The sequence below is a fragment of the Cervus canadensis genome, chromosome 2 (genome assembly GCF_019320065.1).
Source record: "Cervus canadensis isolate Bull #8, Minnesota chromosome 2, ASM1932006v1, whole genome shotgun sequence".
Classification (NCBI taxonomy): Eukaryota; Metazoa; Chordata; class Mammalia; order Artiodactyla; family Cervidae; genus Cervus; species Cervus canadensis.
Genome location: NC_057387.1, coordinates 8,625,794 through 8,647,942, shown reverse-complemented (window position 1 = coordinate 8,647,942; position 22,149 = coordinate 8,625,794). Strand labels below are relative to the sequence as shown.

The window sequence follows — 22,149 nt, the reverse complement described above, 5'->3', positions numbered from 1 at the left end:
CTCCCTTCTGGCCTGCCCCTGGGAGAGATGCCAAAGGGATTACTCACCCTTTCTGCCCCATGCTCCATCCGCCCACCCAGTGCTCCCTTCCAGATGGACTGGGAATGGGTCTGGGGGAGTCGGGGAACGGACCGCTGTGGTGTGTGTGCAACATGTGTGTGCTTGTGTGCAGTGTTTTGGGAGCAGGGACTCTGAGCGCTGGGGTGGGGGTGGGGGTGCTGGCGAGAAAGCAGAGCAGGTCTCTACAGAACCTGCCTGGCCAGGGTGGGTGGAGCTGGGTGGGGCAGTCAGGAGCCATTCCAGGTTTCCGAGGGGGAATCCGAGTGTGGGGGTGCACGTGCGTGTATCTGTGTTCAAGTGTGTTTGTGGCCTTGGAGGGTACTCAGCCTCCCCCTTGCTTTAGATAGAGGGAAGCGAGGGAAATAGATGGAGAAAGGCCTGCCTCTGGCCCCCCAGCTCCTTTTCAGCTAGAACAGCAGCTCAGGTATCCTGGCCAGGAGCCCAGTCTGAGGCTCCCCCGCCTCGCTCCCCGGCAGGCCCCGTGCACTGGGGTCTGCTGGTGAACAGCCGCATGGGCTGTCTGGGTGACCCAGGCATGGGCCTTCCCCTGCTCCTCAGCCCAGAGAGGAGAGGGACCCTGCCCCCTCCCCCGGGCTCTCAGGATGGTGAGCTCACGTCTGGGGCTGTCCTGGGAGAGTGCCGGGTTTATAGGGCGGGGGCGGGGCTCGGCGCCAGCTTTTGGACTCTTGGGTCCAGCTCTTTCTTACCCCTCGGCCCACTGAGGTCCACCTGTTCTCTCTGGCCTCCTGGACGGTATTGTCACTTAAGGGCATTGGTGGTGTTTTCCAGGGTACAGGAGTGAGGGTGGGGTGAAACCCCCTTTCTGGTCTAGGGCTTGGGGCTGGTCCTGGCCCACTCTGTGCCTTAGCTGTTTGGGGGTAGAGAGAACCCAGCGTGGGCCTTCTGGGATGGAGGGCTTGTCCCTGCTGCTCGGCTAGATGGGAATGGGGAGGAGACGTGGAGATCCTCAGTCAGGAGTGGTCGGTGGGTGGGGAAGGGAAGTACCTCTCTAGGGCCAGGGGCTCTTCAGTCTCAACTGTCTCAACAAGCTGAGGCCTGTCCAGACTGTCCCTATGTCACTGGAGAGAAGAAGGGACAGGGCAGGAGCCAGTGAGTTCCCTCCTGTCCTGGCCACCTTCTAGTCTTGGCTGTTTCAAGAACCAGAGTCTGGAAGGACTGCCAGGGAGGGGCCTGGTCTCACTCTGAGAGGAGCACGCCTGAGTCACCGTGTCAGTGAGGTCTTTCTAACAAAGAGGCCAGAAAGGGCTGCCGCAGAGGTAGCACCAGGAGCTAGCGCCCTTCTTCCTCTGGGCCCTGCCTTTTCATCTGTAAAACTTGGGGTTGCACCTTGGAAGGCCTCTTCTGTCTTAGTGCTGGAGCCTGCCGAGAGTTGGGTGGGTCAGTCCACTGTTTCCTCCTGTGGTGGGTGGGGGTGAGCATGGGGAATGATGCGGGCACAGTCAGAGGCCCTGGCACTTCCCTCTGCTCTGTGGGAGTGTGTTAGGGGCTGCCTCCCCCCATCCCAACGTCAGACACCTCCTGTCTCCACCAGTGTCTGAACAGGGTGGCCTGGATTGAGCATGCCCGTGAGACTCGGGGCGGTGTGACCAAGTTGGGGAGCCAAGCTGGACAGTCAGTTGTGACTTGGAATCTGCCCTGCCTCACACTAGCTGATGTCTTGGCAAGGGGCTCGGTCTCTGTGGACAGACATCTAGCTCCTTGGATACCGGGCTGGGAGGCGGGACTTCTGGAGGGTGGGCATCCAGCATTTTGGGTGGAACTCACATTGATATCCTTGGACGCTGAATCTGTGGTGGGTGACGCGTAGGGAGCCATGAGGCTGGGGGCCCACATGACCACACATCCCATGGGTTTTAGTGGGGAAGGGGGGGTGCACGGTACATGCAGTAAGACCTAGGTTCTTGTGTAGGGATCAGAGACTTTTTTAAAAAATTGAAGTGTAGTTGATCTACACTGTTGTGTTAATGTCAGAGGTGCAGTACAGTGATGCAGTCTTTTTGAAGGCTACGGGAACCAGAGACGTTTTGTGGGCAAGGGTCCACAGACTTCTTTCTCTGCAGGAGGGGTCTGAAGGGGTGATCATGTCCATCTCCTTGCATCCAGGCAGGACCACCCTTCCCCTGTCCTGGGCTGAGGAGAGGAAGGCCATTTGTTTAAAAGATGGTCCGATCAGAGTGCTGCCCCTGTCAGAGGAGAACTTTTGGCTTCCTGTCCTCTTTCATTCTGAAGTCCTCTGCACGTGCCTTCCCTTGCAGCCCTGCTCTGGAACTCCCAGCCTGTCCTCTAAGTGCATATCTGTGTTCTGTCCCCTCCCCACCGTCTTCTCTGCCTGGTGGCCCTGCCCCCACCGCGCTTCCCCCCAGCCCCATCGGGGTCCTCCTCACTGCCTCCTTTCCCCACTCCTGGAAGCAGCTGGGACCGGGTGTACGGTGGCCGAGAGCAGGGGAACGAGCTGGTGACCACAGCCGCCTGGTCCTCAGCCTGCGCCTGGCCAGAGGATGCTCGAGTCTGGGTCCAAGGTCTCATCCACCCAGGCTGCTCCTGCGAGCGGGCAGTAGGGAGGGCCTAGTCTTGGTCTGCCTTTTGGCCAACACCAGGCCCTCCCATGCCTCCCAGTGTACCCAGGGCCTTACTCCCTCTGCCTGTTGCCAGGTTCTGAGTGTATTTTCTCCAAAGGCCTCTGATTGTTTCCTGAAGAAACCTGATCCCAGAGCTTATACAAAAGCTGGGGCCGCCAGAGGAGAAACCCCATTCTCTCCCGCTCTGTCCCTAGCCCCCCCACCTCCATAACCTCTCTCTCGCTTTGGATGCTGGGTATGGGTTCCAGGACCTGGCTGCCATCACCTAGGCAACAGGGGGCTTTGGTTGCCATGGTGATCATTGTGGGAGAAGCTGGGCAGCGGGGATAAAAGCCCCCACATTTCCCCCCCTGGTCCTCACCCCAGTCCTCATGGGATGATACTGAGACACATTCCATTAATTTTATTTCTGAAAGGCCTTTGGAGGGGAGAAGGGTCTCCTTTTTGTGACAGACTTTCTCTTCCTTCCCTCACTCCTCTCTGGCCTGTTTTTAACCCCAGATAATCCATGGTTGGCTTGAGCAGGGGACCGAGTCACTGTGTTTTTGTGTCTGAGGTGGAGTTGGGGGCCTGGTGAAAAGCAACGGAACACATTCCCTTTTACAGCCTCCCACCCTTTAAACCAGGGCGCTCCCTGCCCTGGATGAAGTCCGGACTTCCCTCCTGGTCTGTCGTGCCGCCCATGTTTCCACTTGTTGATCCCATCCAGTGATCCCCTCCCCCACTCTCTTCCCTGGGAATGCTGCCCACCCGGGAGACCCTCCAAACCCCTGATTCCTGGGTCCGATTAAACAAGGGGAACTTCTGCCCTTCTCATGTCTCATAAAGTCCCTCCCCATAGCCTCTCCAGTGCTTGGGTTAATTCCTGGGGTGCTCCAGGAGACAGCAGGCAAAGGTCTCAGAAGCTGGGTTCATTTTTGGCCACTCTGTTTGGCAGGGGAGGGAGCAGCATGTTTGGGTGCTTTCTGAGGACCTTGAGTTGGGTTGGTAGGGGTGGGAGAAGCAGGCCAGGGGAGCCAGGTTTATGTTGGGTCTTTAATCAGCAGCTGGGAGGAAGGTAGGGAGCTCTAGGCTGGAACAGTTTAGAACAAAGGGTTGGGAGGGGACTGGCACCCTGTCTGGTTTGAAATTTATCTGTAGGGGAAGCACAATGGCATCAGCTTCCCTCCTGGGTGTGTTTGAAGTGGTGGTTCTGATCTGCTGTGTGTGTGTGTGTGTGTGTGTGTGTGTGTGTGTGTGTGTGTGTGAGTGTTTGTGTGTGTGGCTTTAGTTGTACAAGCAGCAAGATTTATTTATACCACCTCTTTCCCAAGTTTCATAGGAAGTGTCTGGGGATTGGAGCAGGAGTGACCCTGAAGTCAGAGTGTATTAATTGCTTAACTTATTACTTGCTGAGCAGTTTGTTAAAGTACTTCTTTTATCTCCAGTATACTTAACAACAACCCCATGAGGTGTTGATGTAAAACATCATTTCCCCTGTTTTACCAATGAGCCTACCAGGCTGCCAAGCGCAGCAAAGTTAAGTAACTTGCGCATGATCACACAGCTCCTCAGTGGGAGAGTTAGGTTTTAAACTCAGATACTTGGGTGCAAATCCCATGCTGTTTTTGCTGTTGACTCCCCTGGCAGACGTGAGAATTCAGGCTCGGGAGATGGAGAGTCTGGGTTATTGTGTCTCTGTCTAGACTCGAGTCCATGGCAGCCCTTTTCCTCTTTATTTCTCCACCTCCCTCACCCTGTCACCCACTTGCCCTCTTTGAACCTGCTGGTGAAATTGAGTTTGTAGGAGGACTAGGAAGAATGGGCTGAGCCACAACAGGAGAGATACAGACGATGTGTCTGAACTGTATTAGGGACTGGACCAGGAGAATAGGCTCTCGGGAGATGGGGTAGAGCAGCCCAGCATAATTTGCAGATAAGAAGGTGAATAGGGCCTCGTTTGTGGCAAAGGTTTCTAGAAGGGTTTAGGGTGGCTGGGTTAAGATACTGTTGTCTGCATTGCCCGAGTGTGTCTTTGTTACATACTTGTCTTGATATGGGGCTATGGACAAACATCTCCAGGCCATGGAGTGTCTCCACATACCTCTGTGAGGAAGATAAATGAATGGACGTAGCATTTATTTCATCTCCCTACAGTGTTTGCAGTTTCCCCGAGAGTCAGGCGGTATCAGTTACTAGCCGTGTGCCAATGGAAAGGTGGTGGATACAAGTCCGTATCAATCATAGTTCTTATTCTCAAGTTACTGATGGTTCAGCTCGGTTGGAGAAAAGTTAACAACTACATAAAGCAAATTCATTTCAGTTCTTAGCATAATTGACCTCGTGGCAGCACTTGACCTGGCTGATTTTATTCCCACCTTGAAGCAGTAATTCTTGGCTGCATGAGAGCCCACTCTTCTGGTCTCCTTGCTCCTCTGGCCTCATGGCCTCAGCCTCTTTGCCTCTTCTGTGTCCTCGGACATGTTTACATGTTGGGGTTCTCAGGGACCCCTTGTTTAACCCTCTCACTGGGTGATCCCATCCACTCCCTTGACCTTGCACACCACCCATACCTCCAGCTCAGCCTCTTTTCTGACTCTAGCTCCTCTGACGCTCAGCTGCCTGTTTAACTGCCTGTCTCACAGCCATGAACTCAGCATGCCAGAAGCCGAACTCGCCAGTTCCTCTCCAGTCTTCCTACCTGGTAATAGCACTACCACCTCCTCTCACGCTCGGGCCAGAGATCTTGATGCTCCCCTCCCCCTCAGCCAGTCCAATTAAGGCCTGCTGGTCCTACCCCACGTATGTCATGAATGTGACCATTTCACACCTCCTCTGCTTCTCTGCCCCATCGCTGCAGTCACCTCCTTCCTCGTCTCCCTACTTCTGCCTTCCCTTCTTTCCAGTCTCTGTCTGGAGAGCTAAAACCCTTCCCAGGCTTCCCACTGAATTAACCCAGCTCTTCCCCCAACCCGGGGCTTCCCCGGTGCTCAGCAGTGAAGAATCCGCCTGTGGTGCAGGAGTCACAGGAGACGTGAGTTTGATCCCTAGATCGGGAAGATCCCCTGGAGGAGGGCATGACAACCCACTCCAGTGTTCTTGCCTGGAGACTTCCATGGACAGAGGAGCCTGGTGGGCTATGGTACATGGGGTCGAAAAGAGTCTGACGTGACTGAGCAACTTAGCATGCACGCACACTTTCCCTGACCCCGAGCCCTGGCCACCTCTTCAGCCTCACCTTCCATTGCCTCTCCCTTCCTCACACCCGGCTCCACTGGGCCACCCAGCTCTCTGCTGCCTTTGGCCTTCCTGTGGGTGGCTGTCTGCTCCGCAGGCTTTCCGCTCCGCTCTACCTGCTTAGCCCTGGGCTCCTTCAGGCTTGGTGGTTGTTTTCTCAGATTTTCCAGAACCACTCAGTTTAAAGGAGCCCTGCTCCCCAGCCTTGTCTGTCATACTGTCCTCATCCTTCTCTTTTCATCACTGATGTAGTTAGTTGTTCGTATGCACCTGTTTACATGCACCAACCCTGCTGGGCTGTGAATCCGGGGTTTCTTCCCCACTGTACTCACGGCTTGCAGGGGATATGGTTTCTAGATGGGACCTAAGCAAGAGGTGATGACTCAGTGAGTGAAGGTGGGAAATAACTGCTCAGTGCCCAGGGATGTAACACTGGGTGCTGAGGGTGAAGGGGGCTTTTGTGAAGGGGTCGGGGCTGGGTTGTGAGGTGGTAAGCAGGGTTGGGTGAGAGTTAGGGAGGATGGGAGAAGGAGAGGTCTTTCTCCTCTGCTGAACTGGAAGGTGAAAGTGTAGAAGAAAGACGCTGCCCCTCGGTCCACAGCGGTCAGATAAGCTGCTGACATTGCCTGGTTCAGGATGTCAGGTTTTTAGAGAATGGTTTCTGCTTACCTTCCCCTCCTGCCCCTCACCACGTGATTTGTAGTTTACATTCTTCACCCTGGCCATGTGAGCACGTTTATGCATGCACACAAGTCAGGCCACTCACAGACACAGACACACACACAGCCTTAAGGGGGACAGCCAGCTTAACCTCACAGTAACTGTATGTTTGACGATTTACATGCTAGGGAGACAACACCAAGAGAAGCAGCCGTAGGCAGCCGCCTGTGGGCACTCAGACATTAAGAATGGGAGGAGATTTTTGCATCTATGTCCAACTAATAAAAATAAATGGAAAAAAAAAAAAAAAAAGAAAAAATGGCTGATGGAGATGAGAGCCTGGGGTAGCCTCATGCGGCGACCAGCTGCCTCGCCTGCTGCGGTCTAAATCTGGGCCGCCCAGACTCGGCCTGGCCAGAGAACCCACGATTCTCCAGCGTTTCCTGGCCAAGGATTAGGAAATCGGCGTGCCCATTGTTCCCCCTGCGGTTGGTCCAGTTGGGTCAGTCCCGTGGGGCCTTTGCGTCACTCGGCCGGCGACGGCGCCGACGAGTGCGTGTTTCTGCGTGGCGGTGAGGCAGCCAAAACGTGGCGCGAGGTGACGAGAGCAGACGGCGCGCCGTGGCGGTCGCTCCGCGAAAGCTCCGCGCTGCTTCCTGGGCATGGCCTCCCTCTCTGCTCCAGCCCCACCCCGACCAGCTGCTTCCTTTCCTCAGGAGCGCCGCTTGATTTTCTCTGAGACAAGCCCACCTGTCCAGCAAGATAGAGTCCCTCAGGGTGACGGTTGACTTCCTGAAGGTGCCCCTTGGCCTGAAGAAGCCGGTCCTGAAGGAGGTGGCAGGGGCGCCCCCCAGAAGGCCCCCGCCTGTGGCCCTGGAGCGCTACAAGGCGCGGCGTTCGGACGCCATGGACACCGAGTCCCAGTACTCGGGCTACTCCTACAAGTCTGGCCACTCCCGCAGCTCCCGCAAGCACAGGTGGGTGTGCACGGGGTGGGCGCGCGGGCTGGGCGCGCCACAGGGCCGGCGGGCTGCAGCCGGCCGCTGAGAAACTCGGGTCCTCCCCTTGACTTTCCGTGCCTGTCCCCCTGGCCTTCTGCTGCAGGGACCGCCGGGACCGACACCGCTCTAAGAGCCGCGACGGGAGCCGGGCGGACAAGTCGGTGACCATCCAGGCTCCGGGGGAGCCCCTGCTGGACAATGAGTCCACGAGAGGGGATGAGCGGGTGAGCGTCAGGGGCTGAGGTCTGGACCAGGTGTTTCCACTCGGATCCCCGGAGAAGCCGGAGGTCCATCCGAAAGGGGAAGGGACTGGAAACCTGGCCTCTTTTGACACAGAGAGGAGGGCATTTTGGGTCTGCTAAGGGTTGCAAGCTAGGACCTCGTCTCAGTAGAATTCTGTAGAACCTTGGTAGAGTTCAGAGATCCCTTTGGAAGCAGCAGCGTCTTTCATCTTTTACGACCCATGTGACCTGGGCTGTGTAATGGGAATTGCCTCTCCTCTGGGCTCATGCCAGCCAGTTAGGGGACTGGGAATGTGGAGTGGGAGGACGGTGGTGGGTGGGGGCTAGAGGTGTGGCAGCCCGGTTTCCCTTGGGCACTCTGGTGCCCTCTGGTGTCGGACTGTAGAATAGCACCCGCTGGTCAGAGGGAGGAGTTGATGGAGAAGGAGGAGGAGGAAGTGGGCTTGGGGAGATGGGAGGGGGTTTTCCGCCGGTTGCTCCCGCCTGTCTGGCCCACTGTGTGCCCCGGGCAGGGAGGGCAGGAGGCAGCGCCCAGGGCTAGAAGAGGGAAGAGGCAGGATTTGAGATGACTGAGGTGGTCCATGTATCATTCCCGCTTTCTTCTTGGGAGCATCTTAGGGAGCTGGAGACCTCACGAGACATCTCTATGACTGACCCTGGGGCTTCCTGGGGCTTGGAAGCAGATCAGTACCTGAGGGAGATGATCCTTCTCCCTCTTTCCCAATCCCGTCTTCTCCCAGAGACCTGGCCTCCTGAGTTCTTGAAGTGAGCCTGATCAGCTCTTCTGTTGTTGGGGGGTGTGCCCAGGCATACGTGTCAGTATGGTGGTTGTGGTTACTCACGGGTTCCCTGAGCTGAGACAGGCAGTGCCTCCACTTTCCGCCTTCTGTTCAGGCTCCCCTTTCCGTGGGGAAATGCCCATGTGGTGGGCATCCAGACGGGCCAGAAGAGCCAGCCAGGCGGAGCAGAGACCCCGAGTGGCCCTGAGTCTGCACCACGCCTTGCATGCCCTGCACTAGTCTCTCACCTTCCTCATCCCTTCCTCTTGGTGTCCTCTTGCCTCCCCCATGCTGCCTTGGTCAGGCCACTCCCTTAACCAGATACTCGAGTGGCTCTCTGTACTCTGAGGATAGGTACCTATTGCCTACTCTGGCCTTGGGTTTCCCAGGTAGTGCTAGCGGTAAAGAACCCACCTGCCAATGCAGGAGATGTAAGAGACTCAGGTTTGATCCCGAGGTTGGGAAGATTCCCTGGAGGAGGGCATGGCAACCCATTCCAGTATTCTTGCTTGGAGAACCCCATGGACAGAGGAGCCTGATGGGCTATAGTCCATAAGGTTGCAAAGAGTTGGACGTGGCTGAAGTGAATTAGCACGGCACAGCATGGTACATCCTGGCCTTGCGAGTGGGTTGCTCGAGCCTGCTTGCTTTGCCTGGAGAGTCTGGACCTCAGGTGCCATTTTTGGACTGAGCAGCTCCCTGGCATCTCTCTTGGACCCTCTGTTCTGAGGGTGCATGTGCAGGTGTTTCCTGGTTGGCTGACGGCATGAAGCTCCCTGAGGGCCCAGGTCTCAGATGTGCCATCCCTGCAGAGGCCAGTCTTGGGCACGCAGGGAAAGTGTTAGTCTCTCAGCTGGGTGCGACTCTTTGTGACTCATGGACTGTAGCCCGCCAGGCTCCTCTGACAGTGTTGATTACCCTCTTTTCTCCTCTGCCTGCTTTGCTGTCTGTCTTCTTCCCCCTCACCTCTTCTCCCGTGTCCCTGCCTCCTCCTCCTCCTCCTCTTCTTCCCCATCACCACGGCCGCTCTGGCTATAGGACGACAACTGGGGGGAGACGACCACGGTGGTGACGGGCACCTCGGAGCACAGCATCTCCCACGATGACCTCACGCGCATCGCCAAGGACATGGAAGACAGCGTCCCACTGGACTGCTCCCGGCACCTGGGTGTGGCGGCGGGGGCTACGCTGGCCCTGCTCTCCTTCCTCACGCCTCTCGCTTTCCTGCTGCTGCCCCCACTGCTGTGGCGGGAGGAGCTGGAGCCGTGCGGGACGGCCTGCGAAGGCCTCTTCATCTCCGTGGCCTTCAAGCTGCTCATCCTGCTGCTGGGCAGCTGGGCCCTGTTCTTCCGCCGGCCCAAGGCCTCTCTGCCCCGCGTCTTCGTGCTGCGCGCCCTGCTCATGGTGCTCGTCTTCCTGCTCGTCGTGTCCTACTGGCTCTTCTACGGTGTCCGCATCCTGGACGCCCGCGAGCGCAGCTACCAGGGCGTGGTGCAGTTTGCCGTGTCCCTGGTGGACGCGCTGCTCTTTGTGCACTATCTGGCCGTGGTCCTGCTGGAGCTGCGCCAGCTGCAGCCGCAGTTCACGCTCAAGGTCGTGCGCTCCACGGACGGGGCCAGCCGCTTCTACAACGTGGGCCACCTCAGGTACAGGCGCCTGGGGCAGGCGGCGGGCCTGGGGCGGCGCGGAGGGGTCTGCAGGGCCTGGGGCGGCGCGGAGGGGTCTGTAGGGCCTGGGGCGGCGCGGTGTGATGGGGCCGGAGGTGACGCGCTCCGAAGGCTGGGTGGGAAGTTGTGTGCTCCGCCCATTCTAGGTTTTTAACAGTGCTTGCTGCTTGATGGTGGGATCATGCTGAGGGTCCTGGAGCAGATAGGGTGGCAGTTGGGAGTGAACAGATGAACAGGGGTCAGGGATCGGGGATCTTACAGAGGGATGGACCAAAGAGGAGAAAGGAGTGATTCTTTGGAATCACCACATTTCTAGCTCTTGGAGGCACGGCCTCTTGAGGGCACTCAGTGAGCGGTCACTGAGATGAGCTGGCCAGAGGAAGGGCCCCCCAGGGAAAAGATAACGAGGGAGGTTCTTCGGCTCCCTAAACGTGGGAGCGGGATGCCCCCCCCGGCCGCCCAGATTGTCCTCAGTCCTGCAGGGAATCTTGAGGGGAATGCTGGAGGGGAGGAGGTGACCCCTGGCTGGGGATCTGGCCCACTGCCCCTTGGCCCCGGGCTTCAGCACGGCAGGGAAGGAGTAGCAGGCCCAGCCCTGGGGAAGGCTTAGGAGCCTGGTGAGTAGACCGCAGGCCCCGAGCCAGGCTTCTTGGAAGCAGCTTGTCCCTGCCCTCTGTCCTCTCCGGCCCCGCCGACCTGCCCTGATGTGTCCCCCCCCTGCGACCCTTGTCTGTCCTCTCCGCCCCCCCTCCTGCCGTCTCCCCCACAGCATCCAGCGTGTGGCAGTGTGGATCCTGGAGAAGTATTACCATGACTTCCCTGTCTACAACCCTGCCCTCCTCAACCTGCCCAAGTCCGTCCTGGCCAAGAAAGTGTCTGGCTTCAAGGTGTATTCCCTCGGAGAGGGTGAGCGGCCCTGCTCCTCGGCCTCCTGGTCTCCTCCTAAGCAGGACTCCCGAGTTCCTGCCTCCGTTGCTCTTTCACCCTTCCTCCCGTGCTTTCTCCTTCCTCAGACTGCATCCCAGCCCGTCCTGTTCTGTCACCTCCTCCACGCCAGGTGGCTGTTTTAGCTGCTGGTTCTCCTCTCTTTCCCTCTCTGCTGCGGTGTGTCCCCTTCCCCTGGCCCCGCTGTGTCTGCGCCTCAGCCCTGGCTCGGGGAGCTCGGGAGGCACCCGCGCGCGGGACTCCTGCTCTCTGGCGCCCCCTTGCGGCCTTGCTGTGGGCCTCTCCCAGACGTCGTGGCCAGGAGGGATGGGGGCGGGAGGTGTTCCTGGGGGGTGGTCCAGCTTCCTCCGAACGTGTCGGGGGGCTGGCCCCAGACTTCCTGGAGTGGGAATCAAGGCGGGGCTCTGAAGGGACCAACCTCTCTCTCTCCTGCTTCTGCCCAGAAAACAGTACCAACAACTCCACGGGTCAGTCCCGAGCTGTGATCGCAGCGGCGGCCCGCCGGCGGGACAACAGCCACAACGAGTACTACTACGAGGAGGCCGAGCACGAGAGGAGGGTGCGCAAGCGCAGGGCCAGGTGGGTCTCGGGGAGGGGCGGGGCCGCTGGCGGGGGGAGACCGCCTGGCTTCCGAAGCCGAGGATGATGTGGTTGGCATGTGTGTGTTCGTTTTCTGTTGCTGCCTTAATAAGGCACCGTGAACTGGGTGCTCTGAAACAACTCACATCTATTGTCGTGCAGTCCCGAGAGTCAGGCGCAGGTGAGCTGAACCCTCCACTCAGGGTTCGCGGGCTGAAATCAAGAACAAATCTAGTTTTAGCCCGAGTCCCCTTCCAAGCTCACTGGTTGCTGGCAGAATCAATTCCTGGTCACCTGGACCCATAGGCAGTTTTCCTTGAGGCCAGCAGGACCAGGTCTCTGGCCAGCAGCCGGAGAGAACTCCACTTCAAAGGGCTTGTGATGAAATTAGGTCTGCAGGGTAGCCTCCTTATTTTAAAGTCAGCCGACTTGGCACTTTGATTACCTCTGCAAAACATACCAAGATTATTGGATAACCAGGGGGTGGGGATGTGGTGGAGGTGGATGGGCCTTTGAGTTCTGCCTGCACAGTGGGGCAGGGGCCGTTAAAGCCCGTGAGCCTCCCCGGCAATGGCAGGGACCGAGGCTAGACCAGCCCTCCTTCCAGTAAGTCTTGGAGGCTTGCTCAGCAGATGGTACATATTTACCTGCAAAAATGAGGTTCTAGTGCCCATATCTTGGTAAATTCTTAAACACTGTCCTCATGCTTCCTTTTTTCGTGTTCACATTGTCATGTGAAGATTCTTTCTTGGTGTTGACTGCTTGCCAGGGCCCGCCTTCACCTGTTGGTATTTCTACAGGGGAGGAACAGAGGGGCTTGGGACTCTGCCCTTCCTCACACATGACCGCCAGGCTTTGAAGGAGGAAGGGAGCCCTGACCCTGTTCCTTTTTTTTTTTTAGTTTTTAAAAAGGTTTATTTTAATTGGAGGAAAATTGCTTTATAAGTTGTGTTGGTGTCTGCTATACAACAGGGCAAATCAGCCATCAGTTCAGTTCAGTCGCTCAGTCGTGTCCGACTCTTTGCAACCCCATGAACCACAGCACGCCAGGCTTCCCTGTCCACCACCAACTCCCGGAGCCTGCTCAAACTCATGTCCGTCGAGTCGGTGATGCCATCCGACCATCTCATCCTCTGTCACCCCCTTCTCCTCCTGCCCTCAATCTTTCCCAGCATCAAGGTCTTTTCCAGTGAGTCAGGCGGCCAAAGTATCGGAGTTTCAGGTGTATTGGAGTTTCAGCTTCAGCATCAGTCCTTCCAGTGAATATTCAGGACTGATTTCCTTTACGATTGACTGGTGTGATCTCCTTAAGGGACTTTCAAGAGTCTTCTCTGACACCACAGTTCAGAAGCATCAATTCTTCAGTGCTCGGCTTTATAGTTCAACTCTCACATCCATACATGACTACTGGAAAAAATAGCTTTGACTTATACGGACCTTTGTTGGCAAAGGTAATATCTCTGCTTTTTAATATGCTGTCTAGGTTGGTCATAGGGACATGGGTTTGGGTGGACTCCGGGAGTTGGTGATGGACAGGGAGGCCTGGCGTGCTGCAGTTCATGGGGTCGCAAAGAGTCAGACACGACTGAGCAACTGAACTGAACTGAACTGAGGTTGGTCATAGCTTTTCTTTCAAGGAGCAAGTGTCCTTTAATTTCTTGGCTGCAGTTACCATCTGCAATGATTTTGGAGCCCAAGAAAATAAAATCTGTCACTGTTTTCATTGTTTTCCCATCTATTTGCCATGAAGTGATGGGACCAGATGCCATGATCTTAGTTTTTTGAATGTTGAGTTTTAAGCCAGCTTTTTCATTCTCCTCTTTCACTTTCATTGAGGCTCTTTAGTTCCTCTTCACTTTCTGCCATAAAGTGATTTCTGATTTCTGTCATAAAATGCAGAAAGTGGCGGAGATCAGCCATAATTATGCATATACCACCTCCCTCCTCTCCCCCTAGCCTACCCCTCTAAGTCATCAGGCTGGATTTGCTGTGTTATGCAGCAGCTTCTCACCAGCTCTCTGTTTTACGCATGGTGGTATGTATATGTCAGTGCTGCTTTTTCTGTTCGTCCCATTCTTTCCTTTCTCCAGTGTGTCTATAAGTTCATTCTCTGTATCTGCATCTTTGTTCCTTCCCTGCAAATAGATTCATCAATACCATTTTCTAGATTCCATATATATACATTAATATACTTTATTTGTTTTTCTCTTTCTGATTTACTTCACTCTCTATAACAGGCTCTAGGTTATACAGAGTTATAGAACTGACTCAAATTCATTCTGTTTTATGGCTGAGTAATTTTCCATTGTATATATATATAAACACACACACACATACCACATCTTCTTTATCCGTTCATCTTTTGATGGACAAATAGGTGACTTCCATGTCCTAGTTATTGTATGTACTAGTATGTACTATGAACATTGGGGTGCATGTGTCTTTTTGAATTATGGTTTTCTTAGGGTATTCATCTAGTAGTGGGATTGCTGGATCATATGGTAGTTTTATTCCTAATTTTTTTTTTTAACTTTTTTTTTTTATTCATTTATTCGGCTGCACCAGGTCTTAGTTGCAGCATGTGGGATCTAGTTCCCTGACCAGGGATCGAACCTGGGCCCCCTGCATTGGGAGCTCAGAGTCTTAACCACTGGGCCAGCAGGGAAGCCCCTATTCCTAATTTTTTAAGGCATCTCCATACAGTTCTCTGTAGTGGCTGTATTACTTTACATTCCCACCAGTAGTGCAAGAGGGTTCCCTTTCCTCCAGCATCTGATCCTGTTTTTACACGAGGCTGCAGTAGATGGAAGATTAGCAGCCCCATTTCTGTGACATTGCAGCAAGTCTCCAGTTGCCGTGGGAAGGAAGCTGGAAAAGTTCCCTGCCTCCTCTGCCTTCTGCCTTGACCATGATCTCTGGATCTTCTGGGCTGCTGCTACCATAGGGGACCCTTTCTTTCCCCATTACCTTGGTTGTAACCAAGAGAAAACTTTTCCCCTTGGTTCACCTAAGACAAAGGGATCTTTTCTAAAGGAGCTTTACTGAGACACTCAGGGAGGCAAAAGAATAAACAGAGATACAGCAGAATTACACAGATCCACATGAGTACTTGGCCCAGAATCCTATCCTAAGCTACTTGAAGTCCCCAGGTTCCTGGGTTTCCCCAATACTGGTGTTTGCATGTCTCTATACTTTTAATGTAAATGGGCTGCTTTTTCCTGCTTCCCTCTTACTAACGTATTTTTGAGATTCACCCTGTCTGTATATCTGGTTTGTTGGATCTTATTGCTGCCTAGTACTCAGAGAATACTTTCAACATCTTGACCAGTCATTTGCCTAATTTTTTTTCCATTTTGATGAATAAGTAGTATCCTTTTAACATTTAATTTTCTTACTACTGTCTAGTAACAACTTCATCTTTTTTCAGCCTTTCAGGTCTCTTATGAATTATTTGTTCACTTCTTTGCCCATTTTCTATTCTGTTCTTACCTTTTCCTTCTTGATTTGTGGCACATTTTTTGGCCTTACCTTTGCCCACCCCAGGTGTTAGTTAATGTTGCTCATGCTATCACGGTTGAATAGACATGTGTGATTTTGATGTAGTTATATCTAATAATGTTTCACGCACTGAAGTGCAGTTCAGGGGGCCTCTTAATTAAAAAGGCTTTTTCTAGGGTTCCATCCATAGTTGTCTCTCTGACACTTGATTGTCCTCTATGGGTCCCCGGCTGGGCTCACTGAGCTCTACAGCTGTTTCCTATTTCTAGAGGGGTGAAGACCCTCTGCCTCCCACCCATATGCATGCATTCTCATAGGCACACACACAGTCTCCAAAGCCTGGTTCTTGAGTCCAGATGAGAGCCAATAGCTTCAGGCAGAGCACAAAGGCCTGACCTCTCTCAGGCTGCTGGAGGGCTGAAGCTGGGAGGAAGATGAGAGATGGGAGTCTGGTCCACACCCCTTGTCTCCCCCAGGCTTGTGGTGGCAGTGGAGGAGGCCTTCACTCACATTAAGCGGCTGCAGGAAGAGGAGCAGAAGAACCCCAGGGAGGTGATGGACCCCCGGGAGGCAGCCCAGGCCATCTTCGCATCCATGGCCCGGGCCATGCAGAAGTACCTTCGCACCACCAAGCAGCAGCCTTACCACACCATGGAGAGCATCCTACAGCACCTTGAGTTCTGCATCACGCACGACATGACGCCCAAGGTAGGCCCACCTGCCCCAACATCCTTTCTCTCTCCCTTACTCTGGCCTCTTCCCTTCTGCTTCCTCTCCCTTATTCTTTCACTTCCTTCCCTGACCTCCATCCCTCTCCTGTCCCTCCCTCCTTACAGTCTCTCATCCCTACTCCATCTGCTCCATCTCTGAATGGGGTAGCTTTCTTAGGTGCTGAGAAGAGGGAGTTTGGGGACCATTTGGGGAATAACTGAACCTATTTCTCATCTCTGTAGAGGTTCCAGAATTTTCAGATCCAAACTCCCACCAGATGTTGTTTGCTCTATGCTCTTTTTGAGCCAGTTCCACCGTCCAGTTCTATGGCCAGCTTCCTAGAATTGCCTCCCCTGAGCCATCTCTGGGGAACAGGTCACTACAGATGTTGCATTTCAACTGTGATGCCTCTAGCTTTCTGCTGGTGCAGCCCTGCTGAGTGCTACCCACTCGAGCAGAAGGGAGAGGAAAGAGTACAATGGAGGGCTTTCCCAGGTCATAGCAGGTACCTGGGAAGAGCAGGGGATGTGGGGGTCAGGAGAGCCAATCCCAGACCTGACCGTGCTGAGCCATACCACCTCTGTGGGCTCCCGCTCCTGCATTGATAAACCAGGGTCCCAGGCAGATGATCTCAGGCCGTTTTCTGCTCTAGCATTCTGAGATTGTTTGCATAGAGTGAGCTTGGGACATCTTGGTGGTCTTTGCAAGCTTTACCCCCAGAGGGGTAAAGGGGACGTGGGTAGGTGGGAGGGAAAACTTCCTGAGAAGTCCCCTCTCGCTTCCTCAGGCCTTCCTGGAGCGGTACCTGGCGGCTGGACCCACCATCCAGTATCACAAGGAACGCTGGCTGGCCAAACAGTGGACACTTGTGAGCGAGGAGCCGGTAACCAACGGGCTCAAGGATGGCATTGTTTTCCTCTTGAAACGCCAGGACTTCAGCCTGGTGGTCAGCACCAAGAAGGTCCCATTCTTCAAACTCTCCGAGGAATTTGTGGACCCCAAGTCGCACAAGTTTGTCATGAGGCTGCAGTCTGAGACCTCAGTGTGACTGCGCAACAGCAGGGGGACTGGGAGACGCGGGGGGCTCCTGAGGGCGGCAGTGGGGGCTTGGTTCTCAGGCCCTGCCACGTTCCTGCCGCCCTTCTTCCTCTTGCTCTAGCCGTTTTTTTTACTTGAATTACCCCCCTCCCCCACCTGGCTCCTCCCCATTCCTTGTTTACCCCGTGTGAACCTGGAGAGACATCTTGCTGTCAACAGTACCTGGGAAGCTCCCCCTCCCTTCTCCCGCCCCCTCGGTTTTGTATCATCCCTGGCCCTGCAGGAATCAGTGCCTCTCTCCCTCTCCTTTCCCCACCAACAGTCTCTTCTGGAAGGGCTTGGCCGAGCCCCACTTGAACCCAGGTTCTTATAGCAGTTCTCTCCAGTGGTTTCCCCAAAGGATTTCTCTGGGGGGCGGGGGGCGCAGATCTGACTCCAGGGAGCCACAGTGCCAAATCCCCCCCGGGCAGTGCTGCCCGCAGCCTCCTGGTGGCAGATGGACCTGCTCCCCCGTTCACTCACCCCACCTGAGCAAACCCGGAATACTTAAGCAGGGATCCCCCCGTGTCCTCCCACACAACCCGAGTTGGAGCCTCCCCACCCAGGGTTGTTTGCTTCTAGCTCTTCGAACCTCTTCCCCATCCACATATTCAGAGCAGGGGAAGTTCATGGGCCCTGGGGGGCAAGTACCTTTCTTCCACGGGGTCTTTCCTAGGCAGCCCCTTGGGGAAGGTCGGGAGAGAGCCCCGTGAACATCGCTGACCACTACCCTCTGAACTGCCCACACCTTTGCTCCCACCATGCTGGGGTGGGTCTCCCCCTTCCTGGTGAAGGATGCCACGTAGACTTCTGTAGAGAATTAGTGGCTTGGCTGGACCCTGACCCACCCCAGTGGTCTCAGACAAATGTTTTTCTTTTCTTCACCAGCCACCCCCCATTTTGCTGTCTCTTCTCTTGGCTCCAGAGACCTGTTGCCTCATCTCTTTTTGGGGGGGTAGCCAGCAGCTCCTCCTCATCCCCTGCCTTAAGTCCACTTCTTTGCCTCAGGGGTCTCTTCTCCTTGGCTGGCCAGGGTCTCCCCAGTTCCCTCTCTGCCTGGTTTTCTGGGCTCTGGTCTCCCTCTGTAATGGGATGAGGGACCAAGATTGCTGCCTTTGTTGGGTACTTAGCCCCTCACCCCATTTAGCTTCCGTAGTCTTTGCACCCAATCTGAATTCTTGAGAGTTTCACTCTCATTTTGAGCAAAAGTTGCTGGCCTTCTAATACTTAATTTCCCTGTAAATCTGAGCCTTGAAATCAGACATCCCTAAATTATGTAGTTTTAGCCAAGGGGAATAGAACTAAGGAGTACTTACATACCTCCAGCCAGCACCCAGGTTGGGGAGTGTCCTCGTGGCCCGGCTGGAGTAGTCCCCTGGGCCAGTCCTCAGAATAACTCACAATGCCCCTTTGTAGGCCCATCTCTCCCCTGGAAAACTCATTGGTTCTTGCCTTGCAGGAGGCACCCTGAGATAAGATCCCCATTGATCTCTTACCAGGGAGGCTTCCTGTCTGTATTGGCGACTCTGGGCATGATGGAGCCTGGGGATTGTTTGTCCTGCCGTCCTTTTTGAAAAAGCACATCTGTCCACACACCGCTTCCTCGAGAAGCACTTCAGCCAGTGCTTACCTTGTCTGCACACGGGTGGGTTACACGGCTGACTTAAGCAGGGCCTGGAGGGCAGCCTTGGGCTGGGGCTGTGGGTTTGAAGATAAGCCCGAGTGATACACATCCTGTCCTGGGGGTCCTGGGAAGGTTTTTTTTTTTTTTCTTCTCTTCAAAGACCTGGTTTCAGAGGAATCCCTTCTGGATCACATTTCTAAATACCTCACTATCCTGGAAAACGGGGCCTGGATGGTGACTGGGGTTACTGCCGTTGTGGGCAGGAGTGGGATGTGGTGTGGTTTGGGGAAGAGTTGGGTGGGGAGAAGGGAAAGTATCTGTGATCATAGTTGCTGCCCTAGATGAGGGGTGGGGGAGTGTTTATTTTAAGAACCTGCCATGTGTTTTAATCACTGTGATTTTTTCATTCCTTTTAACTAAAACAAAAAGACATTTCCCCCCACCCTGACTCTCTAAGCACTAAGGGCTGTAACTGAGACTGGTCGTGTTTTGGTCCTTTGCATCAGAACTGTGGTATCTTCGTCTTCTTTGATTACTGTTACTGTTATTTTTTAAAATGTCAGGATGAACTGTCATGTGTGTGGCTGTGTTTGTCTTTTGCTTCTCCTGTGTGGGAAGTTGTCTGCATACTGTGAACTGAGGTGGGGTCTGTAGCTGCCTCGGTCCCTCTGACCAGCGTCCCCCACTCTGTCCCATCACAGGCTGGACTTTCTCACCCTTCCCTCGTGGGGGCGTGCCCACCCATCACCACCCCACCCCGCACACCATCATCAAGGATGCTATGGCTGCGTCTCTCCAGTGCTCCTCTGTGACCCCATGGCATCCTAGCTCATCCCCGCCACACCTCCCAGGCCTTCGTTTTTACCACCGGGGAAGGCCGGTCCTCCTTCCCTCCACACCACGATGCTGTGCCTCGGTCCTTCACCTACCTCGCCACTCTGCCGCTGTCCCCATCGGCCCCGGTCTCTTACACTACTCTGCGTGCTCTCTATTTCTGATCTTGTTCATTTCCCTTTTGCCTCTCCTTTTTTCTCCCCCCCACCCCCATTTCAGCCCTCTCCTTTTCACTTCCCCCTCCCCATCTCAGTCCTGTTGCCAACCCTGTTGCAATACCTGTGATGAGACATTGGGTTCCCTTCTCGTCTGAAACAGCTGTTTCCCAGAGTTGAAGCCTCCCTCCTTCTCTTCTGGGCCTGGATGAGCTCCCTTTGGCCCTCTGTGGTGTCTGTCTGTCTTCTCTTTCCTCTGCCTTCCCCACGGGGCAGCATCTGCTGATGGAGTTGGTCCCGGTGTGTGAGTGTTGTGATTTGTTCTTTTGTGTGTGCAAGGAAGGGGGCTTTTTGAGTTCCTTCCAAGTGAGATTGTAAATGTAGAATTTTCCACTGTTGGATCTAGATTTTTTTCCCCCCTTTTTTTGGGTTACAGAGCTGAGACCTTGTGCATGCATGTAGAAAGTTGTAAAATGTAAATTTTTTTTTTTTTTAATATATAAAAAGCTTGTTTTTACAGTTTGCAGTGGATCTAAACATTATGGCAATTTTAGGGATTTTTTTTTTTTTCTTAAACATAGGAATTAAAACTGTACAAAATTTTTTTTATATATATAAAATAAAGACATTTGACTTTTGTGGGGGCATTCTGTTGTTGTTTTTTTTTTCTCTTTTCTTTTTTTTTAACAGGAGTGAAAAGAGCCTGAGAGGGTCAGGAAGCAGTGAATGTATGTTCCTTGTTAGGGAGTGGGCGGGCCAGGAGGGGGCAGTGTGAGCTTGTTGCTGCTCCACCCTTCTCAGGATGAATGAAAAAGGAGGCTGCTTATTCTGAACTCTGATTCTGAGAAGAGAAACACTTGGGAAGGTGAAGACTTAGCTGTTCTCTGGGGTGGTTGTCAAGATAAGGAGGAGGGAAAGACTCCTTTCTGGGTAGATTCATAGGAATTTCAGAGAACAGTTGATGATTTCATTCAATAGTGATAGCTCCTCACATTTTATTAAGAAACATTCCTGAAGTGTATCTCATGTTTCATCACCTTATTTCTACCAGTATCTCTCTAAGCTTTCAGATACTGTACAAAAGAATATTCTAGCAGGAGTCATTTATTTAAAATGGGAATGTTCAGTTGACACTGTGCTTGTAATCAAGCCCTGGAATTATTGTTGAGAGATGAGGGGCTTTCTCTCAGCTCTACCCAGACCCAATCTTCTCTGTGACTTTGGGCAAAATGCTTAGCACAGAAAATTCTTTCTAAGGTTACAAATAAACAAACCAACAAATGTAAACATCCCTGTGTGACGGTAACCCATTTACTACTAGATTTTGTCCTCTTCTCCCCTGCCCCATCCTTTGCCATGGTCTGAGTATGCAAGGACCAGAGTCTTGTCCTTGTCCTGGAGGAAGATCCAAGCTACGGGGAGGTGACAAGCCAGATAACCTAATGCAAGGCTGTGAGGCCTGTTCACACGCAGAGCACAGGTTACCCTAGCAGGTTTCCAAGGAGCTCAGAGAGCCTGCCTTTAAGAAATGTAAGTAGTTTGTTTAAGAACCAACACCAGTAACACCACTTTCTGGAGGGGAGGGACTTCTTTACTTTGTTCACGTTCCTAGCATCTGTGCCAGTTCTTCACGTCCAGTCAGTGTTCGGTTAGAAAGTGTACTGAACGAATAAGGAATTATAAGAACTAGTGATGCAGTGTGTGTGCTGTGGGCTCACTCACTGTGTCTGACTCTTGTGCCACCCCATGGATTCTTGGGACTCAGGTAGCTCGCCTGGCTCTTGTGTCCATGGAATTTTCCAGGCAAGAATCCTGGAGTGGGTTGCCATTTCCTCCTCCAGGGTATCTTCCTGACCCAGGGATTGAACCCCCACCTCTTGCAGCTCCCACATTGCAGGCAGATTCTTTACTGCTGAACCATCAGGGAATAGGGACATATAAAAAGGACCATATATTTACTTCTCCCTTTAAAATTGCAGTCAGGTCTCATGTGAGAATGAGTTAAAAAAATTTCTGGACTTCCTTTGCGGTTCAGTGGTCAAGAATCCTGCCAATGTAGGGGACGTGATTCAATCCCTGGTCTGGAAAGATTCCACATGCGACTAAGCCTGTGTGCCCCACCTGCTGAAACCCATGTGCTCTAGAGCCTGTGTGCAGCATCAAAGACCCAACACAGCCAAAACAGCAAAAATAAATGTAAAAAAAAATTTAAAAAACTTCCCTTGAAACTGTATCCCCCCATTCTCATAGCTCTGCCCTTCTGTAACTAGGCTTTTAATTTCACATACTGTTTTCATCTCAAAGCCAGCTTTTGACTTACTGTGACCAAATTTCTACCTTACCATGCCTCTGAAATTATTCTTGTTTTTAAATCTTTTTTAGTAAATGTCTATTCAATGACTATGACATTCCCAGCCTGGGACTAAAGGTTGGTAAGAGTGGATTTGTTCCTGGCTTCACTGAATCCATCTTTGTGGATCCTGGAGGAGTCTGCTTAACCT

The 22,149-nt window shown here is 53.5% G+C and overlaps 1 protein-coding gene across 3 annotated transcripts in view; it reads left to right on the top strand.

Annotated features, from left to right (window-relative positions):
* Positions 1–20,286, top strand: part of VANGL2 (VANGL planar cell polarity protein 2) — a 35,499-nt gene extending 15,213 nt beyond the window's left edge. For all 3 annotated transcript variants that reach the window (XM_043451784.1, XM_043451767.1, XM_043451776.1), the window contains exons 2-8: positions 7,253–7,513; positions 7,641–7,761; positions 9,597–10,204; positions 10,995–11,131; positions 11,614–11,749; positions 15,724–15,955; positions 16,746–20,286. In XM_043451784.1, the coding sequence (XP_043307719.1) occupies positions 7,443–7,513; positions 7,641–7,761; positions 9,597–10,204; positions 10,995–11,131; positions 11,614–11,749; positions 15,724–15,955; positions 16,746–17,006 (1,566 nt within the window). In that variant the 5' untranslated portion in view covers positions 7,253–7,442 and the 3' untranslated portion in view covers positions 17,007–20,286. The remainder of the gene's footprint in view (positions 1–7,252; positions 7,514–7,640; positions 7,762–9,596; positions 10,205–10,994; positions 11,132–11,613; positions 11,750–15,723; positions 15,956–16,745) is intronic.
* Positions 20,287–22,149: the final 1,863 nt, after the last annotated feature.